This window comes from Diplotaxodon limnothrissa, linkage group LG3, assembly GCF_057381915.1.
Source record: "Diplotaxodon limnothrissa isolate DT_005_m linkage group LG3, D_limnothrissa_male_GT1.1, whole genome shotgun sequence".
Lineage (NCBI taxonomy): Eukaryota > Metazoa > Chordata > Actinopteri > Cichliformes > Cichlidae > Diplotaxodon > Diplotaxodon limnothrissa.
Window position 1 is genome coordinate 27,112,291 of NC_140598.1, and position 19,134 is coordinate 27,131,424.

Consider the following 19,134-nt stretch of genomic DNA (forward strand, 5'->3'; position numbering starts at 1 on the left):
CCAGTGGCTGCTGGTTGGTTTCTAGGTGACTGAGTAAACAAAGAGATAACACTCTTCAGTCTCAAACACAAATAAAAGAAGATTTAAAGACACAGGTTGATGCTCCGGTTGTATTTAGGCTGAGGTTGTGGTTTAGTCTTTATTCTTTGTTTTCTTCAGTTAATAGAGGTATGTGTCATTTAGCCAGAACCAAACCAGAAGTCCAGTTTTCCATCTGAGACCTTTGTGAAACCCACAGAAGTCTTGTTAGCATGTGAATGTCCTCTGGTCTGAGGTGCTGGGGGGACCAGTTAGAGACCAGCAGCTGGACATCAGTGGTTGGACTGGTGGACTACTTCAGTGAAGAGTAGACGACATCTGGCTCTGGTTTAAAGTCTGAACACAAACACAAACAGTTAGAACAACAGGGAACATGATTACAAGCTTTTTAGTTCAGTAAAGAACTCCAATCTCCATCTCTCTGCATCACACACAGTCCCAGTTTAGACTTTACTGGGAACCAGCTCCGATACAAATCACAGAGCTTCCATTCTGTTCACACTTTAGCTGCTTCTTCAAACCTAGAGCTCACAGATCTGTGCTGATCTTTAACTTTGATCACATGATTTCTTCTAGTTTGTTTCTTCTCTCAGCTTCAGTTTTTACCTTGAATTTTTACTTTGAATTTATTCCCTCTGCATTCCCTGTCTGTTCTCCCTCTGTTCCCTGGAGCTTATCTGTCATATTAGGGATTAGTTTAGAGTTGCAGCCTGAGCTTTAGGTTCACAGTTACATTTATATACACTGAACCCATTAATAGAAACTTTGTTCAATACAAACATCCACAAGAGGAACATGAGGCATATGACAAAAAAAAAATAAGAAACACCAGAACAGGTCCTCTGTAAACAAAGATTATCACCATTTTTTCTTCTTCTTTACATTTCAATAGAAACTGGCTTCTGTCAGGTTCTGTTTGTACTGTCCAAAGTGTTTCTTACTTATCAAAAAGTAGACAAAAACGTTTTCTAGAACATTATCACAAAAACATTATATTTAGTGTGACACAAAATACACTAAGTGTAGGAGCTAGTTTTATTCTGAGAGGAATAAAGAGGAACACACATCTGTAACTGCCCTCACTTCCTGCTGCTCATATCTCATTAAAGGAGCAGGTCAGTTATTCAGGAAATACTTTTCCATTAGTACCTACTCAGGTTAGCTCGCCACATCTGTCAGGGTTTTCCATTAGGTCATAGTAACTGGTATCCGGTACTTTTTTAGTATCTACTGCACTGTGATACTATCCAAGGCCATCTGAAAATATCATGTCAACAAACTGCATGCCACCGATTGGACTGTCAGTGCCGTCCCTCGATGAGTCTTGAGAGCGTCACACCATTTGTGAAACCCAGAAATTGAAATAGCAAAGAAAAAACAACGCTGTGGTCCCCAAGTCTGACGAAGAGCCACAGACCGAGCAGCAGGTCTATTATGGCCTTGTCACCCACCTTTGTTGCAATGACCACTCACATTAGACTATAATGTGAGTCTAGTACCATTATAGTCTATGGTACTAGACTATAATGAAAAAATTACTTGATCCAAATCAAATCATGTTGAGTCGATCTGAGTCGGTACTAACGCAAAAGATTTTTTTTGTGTGACAGTGATGAGAAGTCTGTTTCACAAGTCCTGATGCGGTTAGCTTAGCTTAGCATGGTGAATGGAAACAAGGTGAGCAGATAGCTTTTCTCCGTCCAAAGTGAAAGATAAAAAGCAGCTGTACCTGGACCACGTTCTGATGGTTTTTAGTCAATAACTGACATATTCAGTTCTCTGTGACAGATCAAAAGCAGCTGGTTCACTCTCTGTAGAATAAAACACATTAAAATTATTGCAGGTACAACTGCAACAGCGTTGTGATATTATTGCAATACAGCCACATAAATAAGTTTTATTATTTAATATTAATTACTTTTATGCACCTTTTTACAGTTTTTCTTCTTTTTTTTGCCAACAAGCACACAGAAAAGCGAGGTGTCTCTAAGAACAAGAAAGGTGCACAACCACGAAGCTGCCATTATTTCCACACTGACGCGCTTCACCACAAAGCTCAAAGCAAACATGTTCTCACAGCATGAACACTATTATTAGCCAAAAGAGAAGTGTCTTGTGCTTCTGAGTATATGTAGCTGGTGTCATGAAGAGGTGATGTTGATTCTTCATTATCATGAAAACACACTGCAGGTTGCTGTGACTCACACAAAATTTTGCTAAAGACAAAAAACATTAACAAATTAATTTTGTTCAGTTTGAAAGTAACATTTACCGGGTGTTTTAGGAGAAAGACTAAAAAAATATGATTTTGGTTGTTAAATTCAGTTTTGCGTTCATCAGGAGGAACAGAGAGAGCAGAGAAGCCGGGAAATGTTTTTGATGCATTAAATATAGGAAATACAGGCATAAGTGACCAACCACACTCACAGAGCTGTAAGCGTTCATAATCAGGGTGAAGTTTCAACACATTAGGATGTCACAGAAACTACAAAATTAACTTTATTAAAGTCAGGCTAAGAATTTAAGTAAAGACGCTGAGAAGGAATTTAAAATGATCTTTAACTCCAAATGATGTCTACATGATCCTTCCTGTTTTTAAAATGAACAACGCTGAGTCTCACCTTCGAGTTTCCTGTGAACATATCGTCTCACCAGCAGAACCAGTAACACCAGTAGAACCACAAAACAGAATGATCCAACAAATGACGACACAGAGAGAACCGCAGGAGAGAGTGATGGAGGAGGTGTGGATGTAGGTGGAGGTGTGGATTTAGGTGCAGGTGTGGTGGTGTGTTTGTCTAAAATAAAGCAAACACAGTCATTAAGTTGTCGTCACATTGTGAATGTTGAAAGCTGCAGAAACACAGACAGGTGAGTGTGTCACCTGTGACAGTGATCCAGCTGGATGGAGACTCTCCATGACCGCTGATGTCACACTTGTAGAGGCCTTCATCAGACCTGGAAACATGCTGGATGGTCATGTGACCTGTAGGCTGCTTCCTGATGAGGGAGCCATCTTTATAGAAAGCAGCTGGGAGGTTGGAGGGAGTGGTCTTTGTTTTACAGAGCAGAGTGACGTCATCTCCCTCCATCACAGGGAGGACAGGACTCTGCAGGATCACTGATCCACCTCAACACAGAGACAAACTACAGCATTTCATCCATTTACACACAGCTTCATCAACACTAACTCCACACACTCAGCTTACCAGTGACTGTCAGGTTAACCATGTTACTGATGGGACCCTCTCTGGACTCACACCAATAAACTCCACTGTCCCATGGAAAAACAGTGATGTTACAGGTCAAACCAGCTGGTTTTCCCCACCCATCTCCACATTGAGTCCTCTGTCTTGCATTTGTGTTTCTCCTCAGAGTCCATCCAGCAGAGCTGTCATCCTCCTCACAGCTCAGAGACACAAAGTCTCCTTCAAAGAACTGAGAGCTGCTGGGACTCACAGTCAGACGAGCTGTGAGGGTTAAAATGAAAAACTGATGATCACTGTTTGCTTTTGTCAAAATCTGTTTTTTATCAGCTCAATAAAGTGCTGATAAAAAGCCTTCAGTTCAACTTGCCTCTGCATCACATCTCGAGTGCTGACATATGACATTATCACTACTTGAACCAGATCAGGTCAAATCAGTGAGCATTAATCAGGTGACAGAAGAAGGTTACTGACCTTGGTTTGTTGTGCAGCTCAGCAGTGAGATCAGAACTAAAGAGAAATGACACTCAGGTTGATTTTAGGTGAACATAAAGAACAACTCAACACAAACAGCACTAACAACTGGACCGTTATGATGCCTCTAATACTACAATCATTTCAACAGCAGATGCTGAAAAGCAACTATTGAAAATCTCACAATTTTTTCTTCTGCCTCTAGTTTGGCATTTTTAAATAGCAGCTCTGAAAGTTAACAAAATTATATGAATATATTAATAATAAAAATATATATGTTCACGTGACTACACTGTGAATATACACAATATATTAGCTTAAAAAATACCAGAGTAAAGTCATGTGTCCACTGTGCAGCTGTGTTGATATAATGAGTGAATGATTTGATCTTTTCACTGCCTGCTGTGTTTCCTCGACTCCTGAGCAAAGATAAAGAGTCAGTTCAGACCTGCAGTTGGTCCTCGTGGTGTTTGAAGTTGAATTCAGCCTGATTTGTTTTTCATGTCTTCTCCTCCATCATCAGTTATCAGGAGAGCAGACAGTCAAAGTACAAGAATTCAAACAAACACAGAGATTCTACTTACAGAGCAGACACAGCACAGATGTTTCCTTCATCGTCCTTCTCACTCATTTGACCTTTTTTTCATTTCTGTCACTGACACCAAGTAAAGCCCGCCCTCTTCCTCTGAGTCTGTGGTTTATCTATAAGTACAAAGACTGTGGGTGTCTCACTACATGTGATAACATTATAAAAAACACATGTATATATTTCTGTCACCGTCACACCTAGTAAAGTCCTCCGTCTTCTTCTGAAGATGTCCTGTTTCTTTCTTAGTACAGACACGGTGGTACAACTGATGCCCCGGAAGTAGTGCTGAATATCCGTTTCATTAAAGAATCTATTCTTAAATATGTCACATTGCAATGCCCATGTATTATAAAAAAAGTAATAAGTTTTATATGAGGATCAATAAAGCACATTGTACTCAGTGAAACTTCACAGTTTATTCACAAACGTTAAAGAGGATCTAACGTCTATCCAATCTATCCTCTGCTCTCAGTGATCTGTATTTTGGTTGATGAACAAATCCATGTCCATGTAGTGGACGTCCCCCTCAGTGAGAGAGGCAGATATGAGCTGAAACACAGGAATTAAACCAGGGACGCTGCTGTTATGGAGCTGAACTGGAACCATTCAGACACTGAGGCCCTCTGAACACATTTTAATTACAGCTGTGCAGAGACACACTGATGACTGACTGGAACACTATGATTCACATTTACATGAACACCATCTTCACACATGGTTTATATGTGACCACTAGAGGGAGATGTTGGACTTTAAACACTTTAATGAATACAAGCAGCTCATCAGTGATGCTTCCTCAGTTTGTTCTGAGGAATAAACGAGCTGATCATGTGCAGTTCCTAATAAAATTTCAGTATTTTATTCAACGCGTTATTAAAAAATATATTTACTTAAATATGCCGCTAAGACTGGTGGACCTAAATCTTCACCACCACCTCTTTATACATACAAGCGAAAGGGGAGTGAGCGGGTCAGCGCTCAGGGCACAGAAACTAAGCTGGCTTCAAACACCATTTATTTCCATAAAAAAAAAAAACAGTCACAAATACAAGATAAAATTCCCCGTATACAATAAAAATAGTGTTGCAACCCGCTAAAAACCCTGCCGGCAGAAATAACTATACACTATTAAAACAAGGCTAAAACATGTTTTCCATATGCTAAAATTACCCTCCCATAGTCCCATAATCCCACAGTCCAGCCACACATGGGCGAGTGGTCCTTATATGAAAGAGACAGGAGAGGAACTTCTCTTCCGGGATGGTAAAACACGCCAGCAGCAGACCAGGGAGGAGGCTCCTATCGCAGACCTGTCTCCTCCTGACAGTGCGTCGCCGCACAGTCCCGCCCCACTCCACACCTGAACATGGCATCCCTCGTCTCACCGTCAGATGCAGGCAGAAGGGCATCCATGCCCTGTTGTGAATTGCGGCCATCGCCACCCACTGTTGCTGTTCCTGCCGTTGGGACTGGATCGCCGAACAGCACCCCACAGTCAGGCAGCAGTTCCTTCAACACACGTGCGGCCTTGCACGCGTTCCTTTTTCTCCTGCTCACCTTTCGTGTGTCACTCCTCTCTTTGTCTCTGCGCTCGCTATCCCCTTTAACAGGTCAACCTGGCAGCTGATAGGCCACCTTGGGGAACGCCCCCACCTCACAGGTGGCTACAATTGTCTGTTTAGTCCACAGTGGATTAAAGGAACATGGTACAACATTAACACACATAATATAAATATGAGGATAAAACCATGCCGTATAAATATAAATAAACAAACATGCAATATAAATATCACAAAATAAATATCATAAAATCAACACTATGTACCAATACACAGATTGATAAAACATAAAAACACAAATTTCCACTGTGTGACATGTGTTCATAAATATGATGATCAGACTAATTTTTAACATGTATGGACATCCTGATTCAATTTCAATTCAATTCAATTTTATTTATATAGCGCCAAATCACAACAAAAGTTGCCTCAAGGCGCTTCATAGATACAGAGAAAAACCCAACAATCATATGACCCCCTATGAGCAAGCGCTTTGGCAATAGTGGGAAGGAAAAACTCCCTTTTAACAGGAAGAAACCTCTGGCAGAACAAGGCTCAGGGAGGGGCGGGCATCTGCCGTGACCGGTTGGGGTGAGAGAAGGAAGACAGGATAAAAGACATGCTGTGGAAGAGAGACAGAGGTTAATAACAGATATGATTCAATGCAGAGAGGTCTATTAACACATAGTGAGTGAGAAAGGTGACTGGAAAGGAAAAACTCAATGCATCATGGGAATCCCCGGCAGCCTACGTCTATTGCAGCATAACTAAGGGAGGATTCAGGGTCACCTGGTCCAGCCCTAACTATATGCTTTAGCAAAAAGGAAAGTTTTAAGCCTAATCTTAAAAGTAGAGATAGTGTCTGTCTACCGAATCCAAACTGGAAGCTGGTTCCACAGAAAAGGGGCCTGAAAACTGAAGGCTCTCCCTCCCATTCTACTTTTAAATACTCTAGGAACAACAAGTAGGCCTGCAGAGCGAGAGCGAAGTGCTCTAATAGGGTGATATGGTACTACAAGGTCATTAAGATAAGATGGGGCCTGATTATTGTCAGGCGTTGTGTGCGGTGGCGAGGAAGGGATGACCCACATGCAGGACTCTTGGTGCAGAACGAGGTTTATTGAATAAGTAGACAACAGATGATAGGATGGATGGCTGGCTGACTGGACTGAACACACGATAGGAACAACATCATCATCAATGACACGACACCGATCGGATGGAACTGAGGACTTAAATACACGCTGGGTGATGAATGATTAGAAACCGTTGAGTACGCAGCTGAACTTAGTCTGACTAATGATACATGGAAATAACTGGAACACAATATGCAGGCGGTATGCTGGCACGGAAAACAGATGTGAAAATAAACTGAACATGACAAAACAGAAAACACTGGGTCAACGACCCAGGAACCCTGACAATTATTTAAGACCTTGTATGTGAGGAGCAGGATTTTGAATTCATTTCTGGATTTAACAGGAAGCCAATGAAGGGAAGCCAAAACAGGAGAAATATGCTCTCTCTTTCTAGTCCCTGTCAGTACTCTTGCTGCAGCATTTTGGATTAGCTGAAGGCTTTTGAGTGAGTTTTTTGGACATCCTGATAATAATGAATGATCAGCTGTACAGTACAGTGAACATATTTAATAATCAGAGTCAGAAGTAAAAATTGCTTTCTTTTTGCAGACTGCAGACTGTTCTTTGCTGTTAATGTGCAGCCACTGAGTTTTAATGCTTGCTTAAAAGTTGCAGCACTGCATGGCCCAGACCTCCCTCTCCCCAGCCACCTCCTCCAGCTTATCCGGGGGAATACCAAGGCGTTCCCAGGCCAGCCGAGAGATATAATCTCTCCAGCGTGTCCTGGGTCTGCCCCGGGGCCTCCTCCCGGTGGGACATGCCTGGAACACCTCACCCAGGAGGCGCCCAGGGGGCATCCTTGTCAGATGCCCGAACCACCTCAGCTGGCTCCTTTCGATGTGGAGCAGCAGCTGCTCTACTCTGAGCCCCTCCCGGATGACCGAACTTCTCACCCTATCTCTAAGGGAGAGGCCAGCCACCCTTCGGAGGAAGCTCACTTCTGCCGCTTGTATCCGCGATCTCGTTCGTTCGGTCACTACCCACAGCTCGTGGCCATAGGTGAGGGTAGGGACGTAGATCGACCGGTAAATTGAGAGCTTCGCTTTTACACTCAGCTCCCTCTTCACCACGACGGACCGGTGCAGCGTCCGCATTACTGCAGCTGCAGCCCCAATCCGTCTGTCGATCTCCGGCTCCCTTCTCCCATCACTCGCGAACAAGACCCCGAGATACTTGAACTCCTCCACTTGGGGCAGGAACTCATCCCCGACCCGGAGTGGGCACTCCACCCTTTTCCGGCTGAGAACCATGGCCTCAGATTTGGAGGTGCTGATCCTCATTCCCGCTGCTTCATACTCGGCTGCGAACCGTTCCAGTGCGAGCTGGAGGCCCTCACCCGATGAAGCCAACAGAACCACATCATCTGCAAAAATCAGAGATGAGATTCTGAGGCCACCAAAGTGAAAGCCCTCCGCCACTTGGCTGCGCCTAGAAATTCTGTCCAAAAAAAATTATGAACAGAACCGGAGACAAAGGGCAGCCCTGGCAGAGCCCATCACCCACCGGGAACGAGTCCGACTTATTGCCAGCAATGCGAACCAAGCTCTTGCAACGGTTGTATAGGGATCGAATGGCCCGTAGCAATGGGCCAGACACCCCATACTTCCACAACACCTCCCACAGGACACCCCGAGGGACACGGTCGAATGCCTTCTCCAAGTCCACAAAACACATGTAGACTGGTTGGGCAAACTCCCATGCACCCTCAAGTATCCTCGAGAGGATAAAGAGCTGGTCCAGTGTTCCGCGACCAGGACGAAAACCGCATTGTTCCTCCTGTATCCGAGGTTCGACTAGCGGACGAACTCTCCTTTCCAGCACCCTGGCATAGACTTTCCCAGGGAGGCTGAGGAGTGTGATCCCCCTGTAGTTGGAACACACCCTCCGGTCCCCCTTCTTAAAGATGGGGACCACCACCCCGGTCTGCCAGTCCACAGGTACCGCCCCTGATCTCCACGCAACATTGCAGAGGCGTGTCAACCAGGACAGCCCTACAACGTCCAGAGCCTTCAGGAACTCGGGGCGGACCTCATCAACACCAGGGGCTCTGCCACCAAGGAGTTGTTTAACTGCCTCAGTGACCTCGCCCCCGGAAATTGGCGGGTCATTCCCCTCATCCCCAGACTCTGCTTCCTCCTCGGAAGACGTGTCAGTGGAATTAAGGAGGTCCTCGAAGTATTCCTTCCACCGCCCGACAATTTTCTCAGTCGACGAAACTAATAATGTCCAATATAATGTGATCCAACACTGATGAAGATTAAAGTACACTAAAGTACATTGATTCTGCAGTAAATGCACCCTAATGTTTAAACACATGATGTCTGTGATGCACTGTCTTCCAAGTAACCTAACAGTGAGCAACACTGCCACCATGAGGTTCAAGTAAAACATTACATGATATAATTCGGCAAAAAGACATTTCACTTAAAATTTAGGGAACTTTAAATTGTTTAAAGTTTAAATAAATGAATAAAAACCGTTATGAATTGGCTTTAAATAATTTCACTCTTATATCAAAATCTCTAACAGATTAAACGTGTTCTATGTGATGTGAACGACTAAATATTGACATTTCAGAAGAATCTGTCACTCAGTTTTAAAGATTAATAATGAAAATCTTCTAGTTTTAATAGTCAGCAGGTCCGTTCACAAGAATGATATAACTGAAACCAAACTCTCTAACGAGCCTCTGAATGGCTCTTCATCAGAGGAGAAACAATTCTCTGCAACTTTAAAACTTTCACGTAATCACACAAGTTTTACATGTGGCCATTAGAGGGAGGTGTTATAGTTTTATTACCACATGGATATAAGCAGATCGTCAATGACGCTTCCACAGTTTATTACGAATGAACATATTTATTGTGAACAGTCAAAATTACTTTCTGCTGTACTCTCCTGCTGATCACCACAACATTCATTCAATCCTCTTCTTTTATTTCATTTTTATTATTATTTTTATTTTAGTTAATTTTAATATTAATTCTAGTAATACAGGAAAGCAAAATATTATTTTGTTCAATTGTGCTTAAAATGAAACAATCAGTAAATAAAATTGATTTTTTTTGTCTTATCAGCTCCTTCTGTATGGTTTCTTGCTGAGTAAGGTAGTAAAGACATTAAGACATTTCACACAATCATGGTCAGAATGAACTATAAGATCACTGAGGTCAAGACTTTAAACCTTCTTTTTTTTCTTTTATTTCAGAATAAGATGGAAAAATGGCACAAACCACTATTTTTAAAGTAGAGAATTCTGTAAAGTTTTGGCCTGCCTGCCACTCACTGGGTTATATTTAGGTTATTAACTGGTTAACTTGTTGGTTCAGGCACCAGGAGTGAATCAGAGGCTCAGTAGGGCCAGAGGCATAAAGTAAGTCAGGCTAATTTCATGTCAAGTTAAAATAATTAATCTAATCTGCATTTTTTAAATGTTTTGTTTCCTTTGTTTCACACAGACAACATTCATCTTCCATATTTATACATACACAGCTGCTCCTGCAAAAGGATAGAACAAATTAAAATTCTTTAAACTTTTTGTTTTTGATTCCAACTCTTGTTTCTTTATAAGTGTGACATTTTATCCTGGTGAATAGATGACAGGATTGCACTTTTAGTATGATACATCAAGAGAAGAATTCTGGTCCTCACTCGTTTCTAAATCCCGGCTATAGTCTTACTCATACTCTATTCCCCTCTGAAGCTTGTTTTTGTGCCATTCACTGACAAGTTCCTGTTTTTGGGTTTTAATTATAATTTTTGCACTGAAGAGTTTTGTATCAATTGACCAACACAATTCTTATTTTTACATCTGAGACTTTGGTGAAACCCAAAGAATCACATGAGAAAAACAAGTGAGAACAAAAGTTTATTAATCCAACAGTGAAACTAAATCACTGACATGGGAACAAGAACAAAGTGCCGGATGCATAGATTAAGTATTAATAACAGCGAAGATACTGTGCCCATAAAACATATTAACATACTTTAATTATCATGGTTGGTTTTAAGTACTTAAGAATAACTCCTGTGTTTTTTTTAAATTACATAATTAAAGACAAAAATAAATAGAAAAGCCTCTGGATGTGCTCTGGTCTGAGGTGCTGGGGGTCCAGTTAGAGACCAGCAGCTGGATGTCAATGGTTGGACTGGTGGACTACTTCAGTGAAGAGTAGATGACGTCTCGCTCTGGTTTAAAGTCTGAACACAAACACACACAGTTCAAACGACAGGAAACATGATTACAAGCTTTGTAGTTCAATCAATTACTTTCATGGAGTGAAACATTCTGCAAAACAAACTTAGTATACTAACTTCATCTTATTCAAATTTTGCATGAAAATACTTGGTAGTTTGTAATGGGATAAAGAGCCCATACTGGTGCACAGTGGTTGGTCAGTGTTGGGTTACATCAACTGTAGCAGACTTATTTTGTCATGATGAAGTTAAAAAGTCAAACACTTCTCTATCAATTGTATAGGAATTTCTTTTATTTATGTATTAATCAATTTATTCTATCCTATAATGCCTTTGTGCCACTGGATTTGAAGAAGTCTCACACTCATACAGTAAGACAAATGGTGGGGGTGTAGTAAGGAAGTTGGGGGAAGCAGACAACTCCACAGGAAGAGTCTTTTGTCTCTTTCAGGACTCTGGGAGGTAGCAAGGGAGTGTGAACCTTAAGGTGTGAAACAGCTGTGTACTGCCTTTTGTTCCTGAAGAAGGTATTTAACTGAGAGCCATGCTAGACTAGGGCGACTGCTGACCGTTTGCCCCGAGATCATGCAGGCTCTCCACAAGCTTGGTTGTCTGATCTTTGTTTTTTGATTAAAGAATGTTAGCTAATGCTCACCGCTCGTCTGCAGGCTTTATTTAATGGAAAAATTCCAAAACACTCTTCTCTTCATCTTGATAGATTTCTTAGATATCATGAACAGTGAATTTAAAAGACAGAAATCTACAAACTATAAAACATGTTATGTACAAATAATGATGATTCATGGTCCTGGATCTTTGGCCAAGTAAGGCAAGGCAAGGCAAGTTTATTTATATAGCACAATTCAACAACAAGGTGATTCAAAGTGCTTTACAGAGACATTAAAAACAAAAACAAATAAAAAAGCATGATTTAAAATTTATTAAAAAAACAGTAGATAAAATCAGTAGTTAAAATTTAAGTTTTGAAATTTATACTTAAAAGTGTGGATTTGGTGTTTTATTCAAATCCAGCTGAGAACAGGTGAGTCTTCAACCTGGATTTAAATAAACTGAGTGTTTCAGCTGATCTGAGGCTTTCTGGGAGTTTGTTCCAGATATAAGGAGCATAATGTCATGGTCCCTGTGCCCCGCTGGTCAATCCTCTATTGGGCAATATGTTTGTGGTTTGTTTGCTCTCTCGCCCTCTCTCTCTCACTCTCTCTCTCTCTCGCCACGGCGATGCTCACTGCGGGCTCCCGCTGCTGGCCCACACACCTGCTCATCACCACACCGGCCGCTGATCCCAGCTGATTACTGCACTACTTAGATGGCGAGTCTGCACTAGTCTTCGCTGGATCGTTGAGCTATCAGTGTCAGTTAGACTTGTGTTTCGGCTAACCTTTACCTTGAGAATTTCTTATAATTATCCTGCTAACGTTTTGTGTGTAGATCGTTTTTGGAACCCGATGCGGAGAGGAGTGATTGAGGGGGGAACGTTTTGTACAGAAAGTGTGGAACACCCTTCTCCCAACCCTGTTTCCCACGGACCCTGGCGACCCGGACCCATTTCCCCTGCACGTTGTATATAGCCACTTGGTGTATGTGTTCACTGTAAATAAACGCACTGTCCTTCGCTTAAAGGAAAACCCTGGCCTGCGCCTGAGTCTCTTTTGGAACCCCTAACACATAAAAGCTGAATGCAGCTTCTCCGTGTCCGGTTCTGACTCTGGGAACTGATAAAAGACCGGATCCAGATGACCTGAGGGATCTGGAAGGTTCATACTGGGTCAGGAGGTCATTGATGTATTTTGGTCCTAAACCATTCAGAGCTTTATAGACCAGTATCAGAACTTTAAAGTCTATCCTCTGACGGACAGGCAGCCAGTGTAAAGACCTCAGAGCTGGACTGATGTGGTCCACTTTTTTGGTCTTAGTGAGGACTCGAGCAGCAGAGTTCTGAATGAGCTGTAGTTGTCTGACTGATTTTTTAGGTAGACCTGTAAAGATGCTGTTACAGTAATCAAGCCTACTAAAGATGAATGCATGGACTTGTTTTTCCAGGTCCTGTTGAGACATCAGATCTTTTATCCTTGATATATTCTTGAGGTGATAGTAAGCTGATTTTGTTATTGTCTTAATGTGTTTTTCTAAGTTTAGGTCTGCATCCATTACTACACCCAAATTTCTCGCCTGGTTTGTGGTTTTTAGATGTATAGATTGAAGTTCTCTGGTGACCTGTAATCGTTTCTCTTTGGCGCCAAAGACTATTACTTCAGTTTTGTTTTTGTTTAGTTGGAGAAAATTGTGGCACAACCAGTCATTAATTTCCTCAATGCATTTACCAAGAGCCTGTACAGGGCCTCGGTCTCCTGGTGACATTGTGATATATATTTGTGTGTCATCTGCATAGCTGTGGTAGTTTATTTTGTTGTTGTTTATAATCTGTGATGAACTGCTGGACTTCCTCACACACACACACACACACACACACACACACACACACACACACACACACACACACACTCTTTGTGTGTATGTAGACGTCATATGTTAATGACCCTATGCATATTCATTTAACCACAATAAGAGGAGTGCTATGAGGAACCTGGCTGAGAGTCTGACGGAGGTCAAGTGGTGGAACGACACTTGGCTCCAGGCAGGTCTCCCTCATGCATGAGTAACAAGAAGAACTTTGCCTACTTCGTGTCTTGCTTGCTGTGTAATTATTAGAGATGGACCGATCCGATATTACGTATCGGTATCGGTCCGATACTGACCTAAATTACTGGATCGGATATCGGAGAAAAATAAAAAATGTAATCCGATCCATTAAATATCACGAAAGCACCTCACAAAACTTGCAACACGCCGTAACTCACCTCAGAACGTTAGCAGTCGGAGCAGTATGCATCACGTGATAGAGCGGCTGTGGCATGCGGGACCTGTCGGTGGTCTGGATAGCATTTGGAGCTTTGCTAGCAACCTGGCATTTCATCTCCGACAAAGTTATCCCCGAGAGAAGTAAAGCAAGTGTGTAAGTCCATCTCTGAATGTTTGTAAAGCATTCCTGCGTTAAGCTTAACGAGCGACTGCCTCTCGCTCTCCGGCTGCTACTTCAATCGTGAAACTGCTCAATGATCAGCTGATCGGCTTTTCTGCCGCGAGTCCGTCTCTCTTGTTTGTTTTTTGGTCCACTTTGCGCCAGAAAGAGGAAACCAGCGGCTGAACAACAGCAGCACGTTTAAGCTTGATCATCTGTTGTTAGAATGTATTTAATATTACTTTCTACACCAGGATCTTTTTCTACGTAGCTGACGGCTGGTAACTGTGCAGGGGCGGATCTAGCAAAGTTTAGCCAGGGGGGCTGATAGGGCATGAACAGGGAAAAGGGGGCACAAAGACGTACTTTTCTTTCTTATTCTCATTTAAAATGTCGAGCTGTTAATAAATAATTATCTGACACCCAAAGTTTTAATTTGATGTAAAATGAATAGAAGTCAATTACTGTATATAGTGACTATAAAGTCTAATATATATATACCCTAGTAAGCTATAGTACTTTTTACTTTGGGAAGGTACCATCTGTGCAGTCTGCAATTTTGTTGAAGATGTTGAATCTATTTAATATTTCTTGAAAAATAATTGATTTCTGTGCATTTTTTTTCACACTGCATCAAATTAAGGTTGATTACGTCGATTAAGCATCATGAGGTGGCGCGTGAGGGGTGGTTCCCTATTTTTTATTTATTTATTTTTGTTGTTGCTGGGAGTTGGAACCCTATTAGTTAGGTTGCTTAATATTTACGCTAAGTACTCTTTAAAATACCAGAATAGGGAGGATGGTGTAGGTCTAAGTTTATTAGATTGATCAGTATTGCTGAACTATGAAATATTTTTTTTGTATACAGGTATAACAGAATAGCTTTAGTGTAGTTGTTGTTTTAAACTTGAGTATGAACTTGCAGACTTGCAAAATGTAGCAAGATATTTTAAAAAACAGTTTTGTTGATTAAAAAACACTATATCGGATTCATATCGGTATCGGCAGATATCCAAATTTATGATATCGGTATCGGACATAAAAAAGTGGTATCGTGCCATCTCTAGTAATTATATTGCCTTCAACGTTCCAGCGAATAGGTTCAAGCTACAAACCTATCAACACCGTTTTGTGATCACTGCTGTTGATATATTTTACTGAAATTTTACTTTCAAAGAAAACACAGTAATGATCAGACACGCCCACATCAGACACAGTAATGTTTGAAATGCTCAGGCTCTTGGAGATCAGTAGGTCAAGAGTGTGTCCTGTATTATGTGTGGCCTCTGTTACATGCTGAGTCAGCCCAAAGTTGCCCAGAGTGTTACTCAGGTCTTTAGTCCCTTTGTCCTGAGGGTTGTCCACATGGATGTTAAAATCCCCAACAATAATTACACAGTCGAAATCAACACAGATCACAGACAGCAGTTCACTGAGGTCATTAAAAAAAGTCTGTGCAGTATTTGGGAGGCCTGTAAACATTAAGAAACAACTTTGGATGGGGCCTTCAGCTGTAAAGCCACATATTCCAAAGACTGAAAACTTCCAGGAGATAGCTGCTTACATTGAAATGATTCATTAAATAAGACAGCAACCCCCCCTCCTCTCCTGCTCACCCTGGCCTCACTGATAAAACTGTAGTTAGGAGGGGTCGTCTCGATGAGAACAGCTCCACTGTTACTTTGGTCCAACCAAGTTTCAGTTAAAAACATAAAATCAAGGCTGTGCTCAGTGATTAAATCATTAATTAAAAATGTTTTCCCAGCTAGAGATCTAATGTTTAATAAAGCCAACTTAAGTGATTTAGAGGTATTACTTGTTCCCTCGTGTTTGGGAGCAGTCTGTGGCACACAAGGTATGTTTACTATGTTCAAAGGTCTTTTAGAGTGCACCTCTCTGTGTTTTGACCAGGCCACATGTCTCCTTCTGTCACCTAAGAGTACAGAGATTTTAAAACCTTCTAGTAAACAGGGTCCCAGCTTCTCCTGGGAAAAGTCACCACTGCCATAATCCTCACAGCCCGGACCCTCCACACATCACACATCAGACTGCGGAGACAGAGCATGAAGGTGGTAAGGAGGAACTAAGGGGGGCGAGGCTGGGCAATGTAACTTCGATTGCTCTGTTGAGGGTGGGGCTCGATGGCGAACCTTTGGCTGCTCTGGTGGGGGGTTTATGGGGGACAAAAAGGGATTGGACCGGGAGGTAGATCTGAGCCCAGCATTGTCCTGCTCCATCATCTCCTCAGTGAATTTCAGGTGTGGGGAGGAGGGAGAAAGGGAGGAGAAAGGGAGGGGGAGGAGGGTGATGGCCTGTCAGGGGTTTGGGGGACTGGGGAAGATCGTGGTCCCTGGTCCTGGTCGTTGGTGTTGTTGAGAGAGTTGGAGGCAAATGGGGACCCCTCTTCTTGCCTCGGATGTCTCTCCTTTCTGAAGCTCTTCCGGGGTGGCAGACGAGGCTCCTCTTCAAGGTTTCTGCTGGGCTTTGTCTGTTCTTGGAGTACTGTTTCTTCCTCTTTATGAGAAAACTCCTCGTTTATCTCAGCCTTGGCACCAAGCACAGATGGATGACGTATGGAAAACATTTTAATTACAGCTGTGCAGAGACACACTGATGACTGACTGGGACACTATGATTCTAATTTTACATGAACACCATCCTCCCAGGGCAACACAGTGGCTTTTGGGATCGATTCCACCATCTCACTGGGGCCTTTCTGTGTGGAGTGTTCACCCTGTGTTTGCATGGGTCAGGTCTGACTGTCTCCCACAGTCCAAAACAGTTATCTGGGTTAATTGGTGATTTTAAATTGCCCATAAGTTTAAGTGCACATGGAAATCTGTCTCTCTGTGTTAGTCCTGCTGATCTGTTGTCCACTAGGACCCTGTTAAGGACAAGTAGAGGAGAATGGACCCTATCCTCACACGTGGTTTATATATGGCCACTAGAGAGAGAAGTGTGACTTTAAATACTAACATGGATCATCAGAACATCAATAATTATTTTATAGTAATACTGAGGATGTGCTGTTCTTAATAAAAGTTATTTTAACTGAGGGTGAAGATTATATTCACTTAAATATGTGTTTAGAACTGTGATGAACGAGACAGAGAGCCAGTGAGGCTGTTTGGACTTTCCTATGAAACATCAGTGCAGGAGTCTCTCAGTACAACTGTTTACAGTGAGGACAAAGAAGCAGCAGAAACACAAACAGAGAAAAAAACGGAAAAGATGAGCAGCAGCAAATAGTCTGCAGGGAGAGAGAGCACCTGCAGCTTCTGCAGCACTTCCTGGAAATCACATGACTGTAATTAGAGTACAGGAGAGTAACTGAGTACATTTCCTCTTTGTGACTGAGGTGATTTTCTTCTTGATATTGTTTCAGATAAAGTTTGAGAGCTTCTGGTTCTTCAGATGATAAAACTGATTGAATTCATTTGATATGATGTGTTTCAAATGATTTACACTAACTCCACATGATGTTTATCTGTAAATAGTAAAGTGAAGCTTTAATAAAAGTGAATCAGTTAATCCACTGAATCTAAATGACAACTATATGCAGGACTCATATGAGGGCTGATAACTGCTTGGTTTAGGGCCAGAGTCATGAAGTAAATAATTTTATCCCTCTGGCTAATTTCACATTAAGTGTAAGAATGATTCTGTATTTTTATTATTTGCTTTCCTTTATTTTACACAGACAGCATTGAGCCTCCATATTTATACACACACAGCTGCTTCTTTAAAAGGAGGAAACTGTACAAAATAAAATTATTTTCTGGTTTTAAAATTTCTGGTTTTGACTTTATTAAAATGGTTATCCTTTATATTTTGTCAAAAACAAAAGAACCACATGAGAAGAAAAAGTGTGAACAAAGGTTTATTAATCCTATAGTGAAACAAAATCACTAGTATGGGAAACAGAACAAAGTGCCAAACTCATAGAGTGACTTTATTATCATTGTTTATTTTAAGTACTAAAATAATTCCAGTTAAACTTATGTGATTTTTGAAGCATATGAGTTTAAATAAGTGGAAAAAAATCTGAGTAATCTTTTGAACTTGTGGTTGTCTCCTTGTCTGAGGTGCTGGGTAACCAGTTAGAGACCAGCAGCTGGACATCAGTGGTTGGACTGGTGGGCTACTTCAGTGAAGAGTAGACGACGTCTGGCTCTGGTTTAAAGTCTGAACACAAACACACACAGTTCAAACAACAGAAAACATGATTACAAGCTGTGTAGTTAAATAAAACCTCAAATGTCCACCACTCTGCATCACGTGCAGTCCCAGTTCAGACTTTACTGGGAACGAGCTCAGATATAAAATACTTTACTTCCTGCACTGCCTACACTTTAGCTGCTTATTGAAATAAAACTAAATAAATAAATACATAAAATAAAACCTGGAACCCACAAAACCAATTATGTTACAAGAGTCAGACTGTCACGGTCCGCAGTGGCTGACCGTGTGGTCGAGTGTTTGGAGGACCCAGGTGCGGACACAGATGAGCAGACAAAATTAACTTTAAAGAAAAGCGAGCCTTTATTTGAGGCTGGAGTACATGAACTAAACTAAACAAGAGCTGAACAGGGACAACAACTAAACAGGAACCTAAACTGGGAAGAACAGTGAGACCATGAACAAGACTGTGCCAGAACATGAAGGAACTATGAAATATAAGAATAAGCATCATGAGTCATGACCTGCACAGAGACTTGAAACCTGACATGACATAGGGCGTGGAACACAGACGACGCGACACAGACTGAATGAGACACAGTGGCGGTGTCCCAATAGGGCTTTGGAGCGTGATGTCACGGGGGTGGGCGTGGAAAGCATTTTGGCCCGATCCGCCATTTTGGGGGTCTAGCGCAAGTGAAAAGGGAGCGAA

At 41.8% G+C, this 19,134-nt stretch overlaps 1 protein-coding gene across 1 annotated transcript in view; it reads right to left on the reverse strand.

The window, feature by feature from the left end:
• Positions 1–331: 331 nt before the first annotated feature.
• Positions 332–19,134, reverse strand: part of LOC146635152 (uncharacterized) — a 33,802-nt gene continuing 14,999 nt past the window's right edge. Inside the window, exons 8-9 of the mRNA XM_085350040.1 lie at positions 2,661–2,837; positions 332–375 (exon numbers count right to left, since the gene is read on the reverse strand). Coding sequence (XP_085206166.1) covers positions 332–375; positions 2,661–2,837 — 221 coding nt within the window. The remainder of the gene's footprint in view (positions 376–2,660; positions 2,838–19,134) is intronic.